The sequence below is a fragment of the Sebastes fasciatus genome, chromosome 14, assembly GCF_043250625.1.
Source record: "Sebastes fasciatus isolate fSebFas1 chromosome 14, fSebFas1.pri, whole genome shotgun sequence".
NCBI classification, from domain to species: domain Eukaryota; kingdom Metazoa; phylum Chordata; class Actinopteri; order Perciformes; family Sebastidae; genus Sebastes; species Sebastes fasciatus.
This window is the reverse complement of record NC_133808.1, coordinates 22,804,854-22,817,655: the sequence shown is the minus strand read 5'-3', so window position 1 is coordinate 22,817,655 and position 12,802 is coordinate 22,804,854. Positions and strand designations below refer to the sequence as shown.

Genomic DNA, 12,802 nt, shown 5'->3' with positions numbered 1-12,802 from the left:
CGGGCATTGTATTGGCTTGAATATAAGATGATCCCGATTTTTGCAACACCTGATCTTAGGCTTTATAAAGATATCGTAAGAATGATTGAACAAAACAAAGCTACTGTACCTTACATACTATCCTGTCAAGCTCTTGAGAGTGGTTATTTTGGGAGCAGTGTGACATACTGTGTACTTATTTTCTATAATTATAACATATTTTGGGAATGTTGCAGTCCTGGCAGAGGTTTATGCTTTCTTGAGTTCTTTGTTGTTATTTTAATGAAGTCAGTCCTCATCATATTTACTACCGTGGAGTACAAAGTACTCAGAGTGTATCTTCTTCATTTTGTGGGCAGAATTAAAGTGGCAGGTCATGTCAGGTAGTCTACTAGAATATACTGTTGATTTTTAACTGTGATCTGTTAATGATCTGTTATACTTTCGTAAGAGCCGGCCAAGTGGACTCTTCTTTATGTTATGACATCAAAAAGAAAGAAAAAACAATTAAACCTCTCTCACTTTTTCTTTTTCTCCCCCAGTTAACGACAGAGTATCAGTCCCTCCATCAGGGCTGCAGTCAGTATGACTCCCTCTCTTTGTCCCTGTTGAGGAAGAAGAAGGAGGCTGAAACCACCTTCCTCTTCTGGAAGACCCACTCTGGAAAAACTACTGTGAGCACAACTCTCTGTTAAGTTATTTAAACGTGCTGTCATTCTTCCTGATTGAACGGTTTGTGTACTGTCCAACGACTCAAGTCCTCTAGGTTGCCTGATTGTTGAGGTTAAGTCATGGGTTATAGTCTGCTAATTCTATCCAGCAGAAAGTATAACTCAGAGCAAAAAAATAGCACAGAGTCATATTGTATTTGTCAATAGTCCACCAGCTGTAATTGACCAGCAAGTAGATCTGTCGAAGGGTTAGATGGAAACCATGTTACCCCAAAATGACAACTTTTATGAAACACAAGTAAAAGGTCACCAAAACGAGAGGATTGTAGCTGACATTAGTGATATGCAGGTAAAAGCTTCTTCATCGCCTAGTTTTCTACTGCGGTACAGAAAGTCTGAAGGTGGTAATTCATAAATGCAGCATGTCCACCTACTCTAAAGTGTTTTCAACAGTTTGTCAGATTTGAATCAGTAAATGTATGCATGTGTGTTTGTTTGTTCATCAGGAGGTCCTGCGTCTCCCGCAGCGTCGCGTGGTGTGTGAAAGCAGCAACAGATCTCTGACTCTGCAGAAGGCCGGGCGGTTCTCCAACCACTGGTTCATACTCTTCAACGACACACTGGTGCACACACAGGTATGCAAACATTTGTAGGTAGTTTACAGTAAATCCATGGTGGACACCAGTAAGTCTCTACAGACAGAAGTTGATATGTAAATATGATTTGCTAACAATGCCTACAGCAGGGCGGAGCGAGCACAATGGACCGTGGGATGAAACCTTTTCAAATCAAACTTCATATTGTCTTACACTGAATAACAACACCCACTGTTTAAACAGTGTAGCACAGAGAAAATCTACAGGATCTTTGTTAGTCTTGTTCAGATCTGGATCTGTCTTCCTGGTGTTTCTGAACATCTACCATGTTTTGCAGTATAAACTTTATATCTGTACATTATATCTTTCATTCACTCAGGGTGCCATTCCCTCTCAGAGCCTTGTAAGTATATCTGACACCAGTTGACCCAACTTCACCTCCAACCAACCAGCCAGTATACCCACCCTGAGCTTTGTGCTGCAGCAGCATGGCCTCTGTTCAGTGCTTACACTCTGACTGGTTCACATGGGATGAGTAGGCAAATACAAAAATGTTAACACAGGACTCTATGTAATGTTAAAGGGACTATTCACACAAAACCCAATACATTTTTTTGGTTGTCAGTTTAATTTAATGTAGTTCAGGCCAATGAGCCCTGCAATAAATCCTACTTTAATGGAGGATTTTATTTTTGTTTTTGGCAATTTTGTGTTGAAACTCTCACTATTGTGTTATTCGTTAATATTTTGTCCACCCCAGTGAGGGTAGACTAACTGAATAAATATTGGGTTTTGTAATGTTGCACACCTTAGCATCGCAGTCTGTCCTGTGTTAACATTTATTTTGTACATGTTGTCCTGATGGCTGATTCTGAGCTTTAGCCGCTACCGAACAGGCTGCTGTGTGTGTGGATTTGGGTTTTTGCAACAGTAACGTTAATCAATTGGTGGTGGAAATAGATGAGGTCATAGTTGCAGTAGCTCACGCTAGTGACGGGATGCAACTCAACACTAGCTTTCTAGCTTTCAAAAGCATCTGAGACAACAACATCAGTGATCTGACAACTTGAAGGACAACATATTTACTGTCCTCTGTCTCTCCCTCTCTACTTTGTGATTGTTTCAGTATAAAACAGTTTTCTACTGAACCCTGACTAATCGTTTTTCCTATCTGTTTGGTGTGGGCCGGTGTGTTAATAGACAGCAGATAGTGGTGGTGAAACCTGTCCTGTTTCTCTCTCTGTGGTTTTGGGGTCATGTCCCTGTGTTGTGTAGTAGACCTTTGACATTGTGTTGAACCCGCATTTCATTTGGATATGCATCATGCCTTGTACATTTAAAGAGGTACTGCACACTTAACTTTAATAGTTGAGCTTCTTTAAGTTAAACTGGACAAAATTAAACTGAAAGGATTAGATTTTTTTGCATGTTTTTGTGCATTATCAATAAATACAAACAAACATATACTTGGCATTGTTGCTGCTAGATCCTTCTCTAAAGCGTACTGTAGATTTTTAGATTTCCTACCTTCAAGGAAGCGTTATCAGTCGAAAAACCGGATATATGCTTTGGGAAATATTCATAATTTAAGTTTGGTTTAGTTTTGTCGAGTGTGTTCTGGTTTAGTTTAATCTACTTTCAATAATAAAGCAGAAGTAATGTGGAAACATTAATGAAATACTATGAAGGTCAGAATTCCATGGAAGAAACTATTGAGCAATATGTGATTTCTGTAATAGAATCAGGAAGTCTGTACAGTCACCTCTCAATCATCATTTCTCACATGAAGAATGATAGTAAAACTAAAATTACAGTTATGTTTTGTGTAACTTCCCTAATTTACAAGAATATTTAAAACTACAGTGAGACATGTAAAGAAGCAAATCTGTTGGTCATTTCTCTCTCGCTCACACACACATGATCTGGATTTGGTCATTTCTAAAAAAAAACATTGACGTGTAAGTCTCAGATAATGTGAGAAAAATGGTAATAAATCCCTGAACCGCTGCTCTGTGTCTCTCTGCAGTTCTCCACACATCGCATCTATCCTCTGACCTGTCTGTGGGTGAAACCAGTTACTGATGACAGCAGCGGACTGTGAGTCTGTTTGTTTTTTAATCCAAATTAGGAATGTCGAAGCTAACATGACTAATGCTGATAAAAAGTCATGGATGTGACGGTAAAACCAGTGAGCCATCAGTGATTTATGATGATGAATAATGAACATAAGACTTCTCACTCACCCCCACATGCACAGCTGTGTGATGCTATAGCCTCAGCCTGGTTTGATGATATCACAAACATGGACACAGTGTGGTGTCACCCAGGTCTGAAGGGATCCTGGATTTTGAGTTCAGAAAATCCACATGTATGGAGCTGAAGGTGGTCATGCAATCAGCAACACATTATGGCTATCATTTAAAGAAAACTTGGTATAAACTGAGTTCCCACGCATCCTGGAAAACCTGGAAAACAGTTTTCAAGTCATTGAAAATGCATGGAAAATTATTGAATAAGTGAAATGTCCTTGAAAATCTTGTGTTGTCTGGAAAATTATTTCAACATTCTCCTATTTTCCTTTAGCTGAGAATGAAACACTAGTTGAAATGATAGTTTATTGATGAGAGTATTTTGATAGGCTGCTCTCGGTTATGTTGTGGAAATGCTGTGGATATATATGACATCACATAACGTTGCTTTTTTTCCCAACTCGTTTTAAACATTTGTATAATGTTAAATTAGTTAGAATGTTTGGTTCAGTCGCTAAAGTTGACGCATTATTTCTAAGCACGTAAGAGATGATTTCATAGAGAGAAGTTATAGCCATAGACTGCACGTCTTTTAAATCAGATTTCCACAGAGAGGAACATATTGGTGTATGGTGCGAATCCTGTCTGTCATACCAGCTAGTTCATCACTGAAAATGCACTGGAAAAGTGATCTCTAGAGAAAATTGGAAACCCTGAACACCACTCTTTAAACTATAATATCCAGGTGATGGAACCATTTCTTCAAAAACATATTGGAGGAAGTTAAATTTGTTCACTTCATTGACTTTTTATTGACTCAGTTCTTTGGATCCAGCATCTAGTGGCCAGTAGATGAACTGCCTTTTAATGCCTCGTGGTTGCTTCATGCTTGGCTGATACCTGGGTCTATCTCTGGAACTACATCATATATAAATGGTTTGTCACTTTCATCAGGCTGACGTTGGCTGGATCTTGATTGTACCTAAGACAGGTAGAGTCTTAGCCCAGATACTATCCTGCTTCAAACTAAATTCTGACGTTATCTTCACTCGTTTTGTCAGATTTCTTTCTTTTTTATTCCCCAAAAGCTAGTAAAAGCAGGTATCTTTGTCCATATTATCAAAATATCATTCAGTTTTCTGCGTTATCAAACCTGATTTAATTTATTCAGTTGTAATTTCATCACATTCTCTCAATGTTTTTAACAGATAACGTTTATTATTGTCCTTGTGTTGTGTGTCTCCAGCTATGCCATCAAAATTACATGTCCAGAGGAGAGTTTCACCCTGGTGGCCTCGACACCACAAGAGAAGGTACTTTTACAGTTATTACCCACTTATTGCAGCTTGGTTGTTGTCATTCAAGAAGTTTTATGCACATTTTTTTTTTGTAAATTATGCTGCAAATTCAGATAAAAATACTGTACAAAACAATTTAAGCTTGTTCTTCTTTCAAAATGTATTCATTCCAGTCCAGCTGATTTAAAAACATCAATAAACATGAACAGTTTCTTTCTCTCTGCTTAGTTCTTTCCATGTTTCCTTCATGAAACTGAAACTGGTACTATTGGAAATGCAAATTTGGGGAGCAAATGTTACTGTTCTGCCTCGTTCTCATATAGCCACTCTCTCTCTCTCCAGAACAACTGGCTGCGGTCTCTTAACCAGGCGGTGGATCAAGTGCTGGGTGGTGCAGGTCATGGGTCGTCACCAGGGTTGACGGCAATGTCTCGTACGGCCTCCTACGTGTTCACTGGAGAGGGCCGGTTTAAAGACGCCCGGTACACCGGGTGCTGGCAGGCAGGACGAGTTCACGGCAGGTTAGAGAGCGTGTTTGTTTGTCTCTACTTTTGTGTGTCTATCTCGTCTCCATCTCTGCAGAGTACAGTGTGTAATGAATAATGTTTGCATATGGGTGTGTTCATGAAATGTATTTTCAAGTGTGTGCATTGGATATTGGCAGATATTGATATTGGAGTGTCCTTGAATGCACCATAAAGAAGAATATTGAATGTTTCCAACTCATACGTATAGTACGATAACACAAGTATTAATATGTTAAAACACTGGTGGGGTACCATAAGATGGTTTCTCTCAAATTTCAAATCAGTCCTGTGTGGCGAAGAGGAACAGTGTGAAAGTAAATGAAAGATCAAACAAAGTATGTGCAGGGAGTGAAGTCAGCATGAACTGCGAACTGACAATTTCCGGCATTGTTGAATACAAACTTTGTTAAAAGGGCGTTGTGTAAATAGTTGGATAATTAAATGTATTTGCCTTCACAGAGGAACCATGAAGTGGCCAGATGGACGGACCTACAGCGGGAACTTTAAGAATGGACAGGAGGACGGGTAAGTCCACAATACTGGGGTGCCGATTCGATACGTATTGCGATTTTTAAGTATTGCAGTTTGATATTACAATTTATTGTTACTTTTACAGGTCGTATCTCTGCGGATCCTCCGCCGTTTTCTGCTTTTTCGCTTCGGCTTTGTTTTTGTTATTGAAGCGGATATGACGTCATGTTATTCAGACTGCATAACTGATAACTTCCTTCTACCTCCGCTTAGACTCAAATAAAGCAATTATATTGATTCTGGCATGTCCCACCCCTAGTAAGTACATTAACCTGGGGTAGTACTAAAGAGCTGGTTAATGTGTAATGTTCTTCATTCATCTATCTTTTAGGGAGACCTGCGATCATAAGATCAAATATTTAAATACAGAAACAGAAAATAGTAATTTTCAGCCCTGTTATGTTTTAAACATCCAGTATGACTGAAACCATGAAACCAGCTGTTTTTTTTTGTTATTTATATCTGTGTGATTAACTAGCAAAGATTAAACTTGTCTCAACATTTCCGTACTGTTCGTTCTCTTTCCAGCTATGGAGAATGTATAATACCTGACAAAGTGCTGAATAAGGCCAACAGCTACCAAGGAGGCTGGAGAGATGGAAAGATCCATGGTTTCGGCAAGTACAAGTCAGTACACTGTTTTCTACTGACTTTTTAGTAAAGAAGAGAGTAGCCTAGGACAAAGGACCTGTATATTAATTGTACATAACTGAATAACAGAGATCATGTCTTGTGTTAAGTAGCAATACTTGACCCCAAGTCACGCATGTAAAAGAAATATTCAGTCTGACTCCCACACCCCTAACCATGTCAGTCTTAGTGCATTGCTCTGCACATGAACGGACAGAGGCCCATTCACGATCTCTGTGTGTGTGTACTCATGTCTCTGTGGGCTCTACCTATTGCAGGTACGCCAGTGGCGAGGTGTACGAGGGCTGCTTCTGTGACGGGCAGCGCCACGGTTACGGTATGATGAGCACCGGTAGGCTGGCCAAGAAGTCCTCCGGCGTTTTCATTGGCCAGTGGGTCAACGACAGGAAGACAGGATACGGAGTCTACGATGACATCACCAGGTCAGATTAATGGTTTGGCTCAAACCCAAAAAAGCTCCAGTGACAATGGGGATATTGCTCAATCTTATGAATATCAGGGGGAAAAAATGACTAGATAATTTCAGGAGAACATCTACCACAGTTGTTTTTTATATAGTTTTAGTCGTCAGTTCAAAGCATTTCAGTGGAATCATGTGTAACATTGTTTCTGCAAACTGGCAGCTTCCTGTCTGTACTGAATGTGCAATGAATTTAACTGTCACTATAGTCGCTGCTCTCATGTGCTCTTCCCAGAGGTGAGAAGTACATGGGACTGTGGTCGGACGAGCAGCGGCATGGCAACGCTGTGGTTGTCACCCAGTGCGGCATGTACTATGAAGGGTTCTTCAGAGACAACAAGATGTGTGTAAGTTCACCCTAAAACAGCGATACTCAGTTAAAATAAGAGGTTCAGGCATCAGTGTTTGCCTCCTTTGACAAGGAGTTATTGATGTTTGTGTCGAGGAATTTGAAAAAAAACATTTGTCTGAGGATCTTTAAACCTGGACTAGCCAGCAGATTTTGGGCCAGTGAATATACATATGATATAATATAATTTATCATGTCTTATCTCTTATCAATCATTCTATTTCATGCTACACATCTATTGAATCAAGAGATAGAAGTAGGTGGATAACAGCAACTTGTTTGTGGAAGCTCTGATTTGTAGTACCACTTAAAGACAGGAGGTGGTGCCACTGAGCTTTGATTTTCTCATATCAACTACAGGTACATAATGGCCTCAGGCAATGATATACTGAAAACAGTGTGCATCAAATAATATGTGTAATTGTTTATTTATTGTTTTCTATCAGGGTCCAGGTCTGTTGGTGTCAGATGACGACACAGCTTTACATGGGGAGTTTTCTGATGACTGGACCGTCAACGGGAAGGTAGACAGCTCTGTCTCCTTTTATCTGTGTGCTCTTGGCTCTATGTTTGCCATGCTCTCTAGCAGTTTCTGTCCATAAAGGTATCTTATTCATGTCTAATGGTCTTTACAACTTCGGAATGTAACTGGGTTACCTGGATTAGGACTACATGAGTAATTGGAAAATAAGTTACTTGACTTTTTGTGCTTAATTCCAATTTAAAATCTCACAGTTGTTAATGCAAAATGGTTACATGTCACTAGCAAGAAGCCTTAGTCAGTCACCAATAAACAGACCTCTACAACGGCAAGACATTGGAAATCATTTCATACACGTTCATTCCTCCTTTCCCTTCTTCTTCAGGGTGTTTTATTGCAGGCTAACGGTGACAGCCTGGAGGGCCAGTTCAGTGGAGAGTGGTCCGTAGGGCTGAAGGTGGTTGGAACGTACATCAAACCAACTGCAGATGAACCTGAAAACAAAGAGAGAAACAACCTGCTGTGAGTATTTTTTTTAACTTTAATTGTAGTGAGGCTGATGGTTGTTACTGTAAACAGGATATTCAGGTCTAAGACAGAGTTTGCATCGTGTAGTGCTCATGTTGTGTTTGAATGTGTGCGTGTGCAGCAGGGTGGGTCAGTACGTGGTGCCTGCAGCTCAGAGGTGGCTCTGTGTGTTCGATGAATGTTGGAGTCGACTGGGCTGTGATGCTGCTGGGAGAGGAGAGAGGACCGAAGCCTGGGACAACATCGCTGTTACAATAGCAACTGCACGACGACAAAGGTAGATACAGCAAAACACACAAAAGCAAATGTATATATACAGTAGATAGCTGTATACCGAAATAAGTGTGTGTGTGTGTGTGTGTGTGTTTGTAGCCCAGATCTCACTCGGTCTCAGAGTAAAGCACTGGAGTGTTTGGAGTTCATTCCTCAGCATGAAGAACCGGTGACCACCGCAAACTTCGACAACATACGAAGATACCTCATCAAGGTACGAGTGTGTGTGTGTGTGTGTGTGTGTGTGTGTGTGTGTGTGTGTGAAACTCTCTCTCTCTCTCTCTCTCTCTCTCTCTGTCATTCTCTGTATTTATAATACTTGCATGATTTGGAAGGTATAAATTATTAAATGCAGCCCTGCAATAAATTAGTTATAACAATAGTTGCTTCTACTGTTTTGTCCACTCTTATTTTTATAATCTGTGAGACAAAATATTAGAAATACCTCTTAGTATAATATAATACAATTCAGCACTTTAATACTAAAGTGTGCATGTCTGTGGGTGACCGTGGTTGTTCTTCAGGCGTGTGAGACCCGTCACCACCCTCTGGGCTGGCTGGTGGAGACATTGGTGACGGTCTACAGGATGACTTACGTCGGTGTGGGATCTAACCGCAGGCTGCTCCGGCACGGCGTCCAGGAGGTTCTGGCATACCTCATACATTTCTACAGCATCGTCAGGTAAATTCAGGTTCTTCTCTCTTCACTGCTCGGCCCGAGGCCTTCTGTAGACGTGCATCTAGCGTACTTTGACTCATGTATTTAAAAATGACATAAATTGTTTTCTGCAGGTTTCTGTTCCCGGGGCTACCAGAAGATGGCGGTGTCCTCCCAGAACCCCCTGCCTCTCCATCTAGACGCAACTCTAACATAGCAGAGCAAGGGTGAGTGTCACACACATATGTATTAGAATAGACCTAAAGGCAGTGACGGGTATCCGAACAGATACAATGGTTAACTTACAAGATCCAAACAGTTAGATGAATGGATGTCAGCTTGTCCATCTCAATGCTATTGAAATACATTAGGTTGTATTGTACACTTCATCTCCCTTTCTCTCCTTCTTCTCCAGTGTTATGGTGGTGAGCTGCTCGTCTCTGCTCCTCCCTCAGCTGCTCCCTCGACTCTACCCTCCTCTCTTTACCCTGTACTGCCTGCAGGAGGAGCAGGAGGAGGCGCTGTACGGGGAGCGCATCCTCCGACTCAACAAACAGCCCGACCAGTCGCTGCTCAGCTTCCTGGGAGTGCAGGAGTGAGTGTGTACATTTGTTTGCATGCCCACGATGCTGTCTCTAAAAGGCATTATGATTAACAGTGTTGTTCTGGTTGGTTTTAAATACCTTTTCAAATCCTGACCACCTCTAATGCTGAGAGCTGTGTGCTTACTTTGTGTTTCTATTGTAGGAAGTTCTGGCCAGTGTGGATGTCAATTCTGGGAGAGAAAAAGCAGGTCAGATGCTAAACGTTTTCTCCTCAAGCACCTTCTCTCAATATCTGCACTCCGTTTCCTCCACCAGCTTTCAGTCCGCCCATCCATCCATCACTCTCACACATGACCTGTGATTCCAACATGAGGTTAAAGTGTGCTGTTTCATCTTTTTGTTTTGTCGTCTATAACTGATTTTCTTTTATAACTTTTATCACAGATTGTGTCCAGCAGTAAAGATGCCTGCTTTGTTTCTGCTGTAGAGACACTCCAACAAATCAGGTAGCTGCCATGTGACCCTGACTTGACATAAATAGTGATGTCACTAAATGTGACATGACCTGATACAGTGTGATTAGCAGATGAAAAAACAGGAATCCAGACCTATTGAGCTTAAAGTCATGGCCGACATTTTAGTTAATATCCAACATTCAACAGCGGTGACAGTGCCCCCCATGGCGTTTTTGCTATATTGGCATTTTTTTCGGCACCGTGTCCTCCATTTTCGTAGCTTCCTTTTGGATGTGTGCTTAAAATCTGACACCTGGTCGCTACGTTTTTATAGAGGTTGATGCCTAGAAATGTTCAGAACACAGCAAAATATGAAAAATTACAGGCAGAGGGCTGCAGGGTCTCTGTGGTGGTGTCAGAAACAGACACCACCACACACGTCTAGTGGGTCATAAGTGATTATTGAGAGGGATTATTTTTGTATCAGTCTATATATTGTTTTTTTTTAGGGAAATCCTTCTTATTGTGCCTCAGTAGGCTCTTTACTCTGTGACTTGTTCCAAAAAGTCCAGATGCATTTTACTGTTTATTAAATTAAAGGAGTTACAAACAATAAGGCTAACTGGAATAACTAAACGTAAAGTGACGTGACGGTCAACAGAAAATATCTCACCCTCTTTGTCTAACTCCTGCGGTCCAAGTGAACAGGTAAAAATAGGTGAAACCACACCCCTGTCCCAATTACCGGAAGTGATGTCTACCACAAGAACATGTGCAGCCTAAACATATAATACTTGCAAATAATAAATACACACTTTGGCTCCTACACTATTGTTTGTCCGACTGAACTGACGCTCGCTGACAGGCCGTGTACCGCTCCTTTTTTGAGGCTCGTGACAATTTCTGTATCGGAACTTCGTTTGGAAATGGGTGGTCAAATTTGCATTTTGGCAGGAATGTTTTTGAATGGACAAATAATGCTTGGATTGGTTGAATTTTATTTAATTCTTGTGATCACAAGATTGCAAACTGATGGAGGGACTGAAGCCCCATTTTAAAAGTTTTACCACAAGTACTGAAAAAAACAAAAACAAGCAACCCTCATCCCCTCACCTGATGTGACAAGCTGTGACACTATATTCCAACAGTGCAACTCAGGACATTACCAAAATTGAAAGTGCGTTATTATGTGTCCAAATAAAAATGTATGTCTACCTACACATGCAGCACCACCTTCACTCCGTCAGACAAACTCCTCGTCATCCAGAAGACGTTTGAGGAATTGACCCAGGAAGTAAAACCGATGCTGGATGGCAACTTCCTGTGGTGCATGGATGACCTGCTTCCTCTCTTCCTCTACGTGGTGCTCAGGGCAAGGTGTGTTATCTTAAGTGTTACCTAAAATTAAGCAATTGCTAAACTGACAACTAGATTGTTGATCAGTGTGAAGGACACACTTTGAATCAGAAGCTTCAGTATTATGACAGTGTGTTGTGTTTCTGCTGCTCTGCTCTCCAGGATCAGGAACCTGGGAGCTGAGGTCAGTCTGATAGAAGATTTAATGGATCCCAACGTTCAGCACGGAGAGATGGGACTGATGTTCACCACACTGAAGGTGGGACCCCTCCCACCCCCCCAAAACACACATACAGATAATGCTTTTACTCATGGTGGAAACACTTGAAATTTTACACAACTGACCCTTCGCTAAGCCCCTCCTCCCTTGGTTACTGTTGCTAGGCCTGTCAAGCTTTCGTACCCGGCATTTCAATGTGGTGTTTTCAAAGATAATATTGAGAGATATTCCAATGGAAATAATGGCAGATCTCTGGAATCATTGTTCTGAAATATCAGAAAGAAGTAGACAGGAAGGATTACAATATGCATTCAAGAGCTACATTCATAATATGGGCTAATTTGTTGGAGTATTATGAATGAAGAGGTCATTAAAATCAAGAGATAAGCTCACCTGCAGTCCCGATACAAGCCTCAGATACCCCACGTCTTGACAACTCACATGAAGGACAAACATAAAGGGACAACAATGTACCTGCCCAGCAGGGTTAAGTCAATATATTGTTTTATTTTAAGATAGGTTAATGTTTAGTTATGATTCCCTTTAGCTTTCATTATCTAATATAAAACTAAATGATCCTGCTTTTCCATTTGTTTAAAGTGTGCCAGGATGTTGCTCACTCATGTGGGCTTGATCCATACATTGGATCCCACAAATCAACAATAATTAATATTCAACCATCCAAGCTGAAGGCTTGACAGGCGCCTAGTTACAGTTGCTAACGTATGATTGGACAGTGGCCATTCTAACAATGACGTATATTGCCGAAAAGTGAAAGTCAATTGTTTGTTCCATTGCAACGTCAGCGTCCAGCAGCAGAGCTACGCTTCCGCCAGTAAAACGTCGGCCTAAAAAGTGCCGTAGAAAAGTAAAACAAAATGATTTCTATTCTATTGTTATATTCTACTAAAATAGCCTGTGTTGAACAATAAAATATTATAAATATAATAAGCGTTTCAGCCCAAAATGGCAGTG

At 40.8% G+C, this 12,802-nt stretch overlaps 1 protein-coding gene across 7 annotated transcripts in view; it reads left to right on the top strand.

Moving 5' to 3' along the window:
* The window catches only part of LOC141782886 (alsin-like), a 30,729-nt gene that overhangs the window by 13,146 nt on the left and 4,781 nt on the right, over positions 1–12,802 (top strand). For 4 of the 7 annotated variants that reach the window (XM_074659725.1, XM_074659719.1, XM_074659721.1 and 1 more), the window contains exons 20-40: positions 522–653; positions 1,157–1,285; positions 1,626–1,649; positions 3,273–3,343; positions 4,742–4,808; positions 5,136–5,314; positions 5,780–5,845; positions 6,380–6,478; positions 6,760–6,924; positions 7,198–7,309; positions 7,758–7,835; positions 8,178–8,314; positions 8,442–8,597; positions 8,693–8,807; positions 9,118–9,275; positions 9,386–9,478; positions 9,667–9,846; positions 9,999–10,044; positions 10,241–10,302; positions 11,479–11,628; positions 11,770–11,866. In XM_074659725.1, coding sequence (XP_074515826.1) covers positions 522–653; positions 1,157–1,285; positions 1,626–1,649; positions 3,273–3,343; positions 4,742–4,808; positions 5,136–5,314; positions 5,780–5,845; positions 6,380–6,478; positions 6,760–6,924; positions 7,198–7,309; positions 7,758–7,835; positions 8,178–8,314; positions 8,442–8,597; positions 8,693–8,807; positions 9,118–9,275; positions 9,386–9,478; positions 9,667–9,846; positions 9,999–10,044; positions 10,241–10,302; positions 11,479–11,628; positions 11,770–11,866 — 2,316 coding nt within the window. Of the gene's footprint in view, positions 1–521; positions 654–1,156; positions 1,286–1,625; positions 1,650–3,272; positions 3,344–4,741; positions 4,809–5,135; positions 5,315–5,779; positions 5,846–6,379; positions 6,479–6,759; positions 6,925–7,197; positions 7,310–7,757; positions 7,836–8,177; positions 8,315–8,441; positions 8,598–8,692; positions 8,808–9,117; positions 9,276–9,385; positions 9,479–9,666; positions 9,847–9,998; positions 10,045–10,240; positions 10,303–11,478; positions 11,629–11,769; positions 11,867–12,802 lie in introns of those variants that run through there. The other 3 variants (XM_074659723.1, XM_074659724.1, XM_074659726.1) reach the window with 3 other exon arrangements.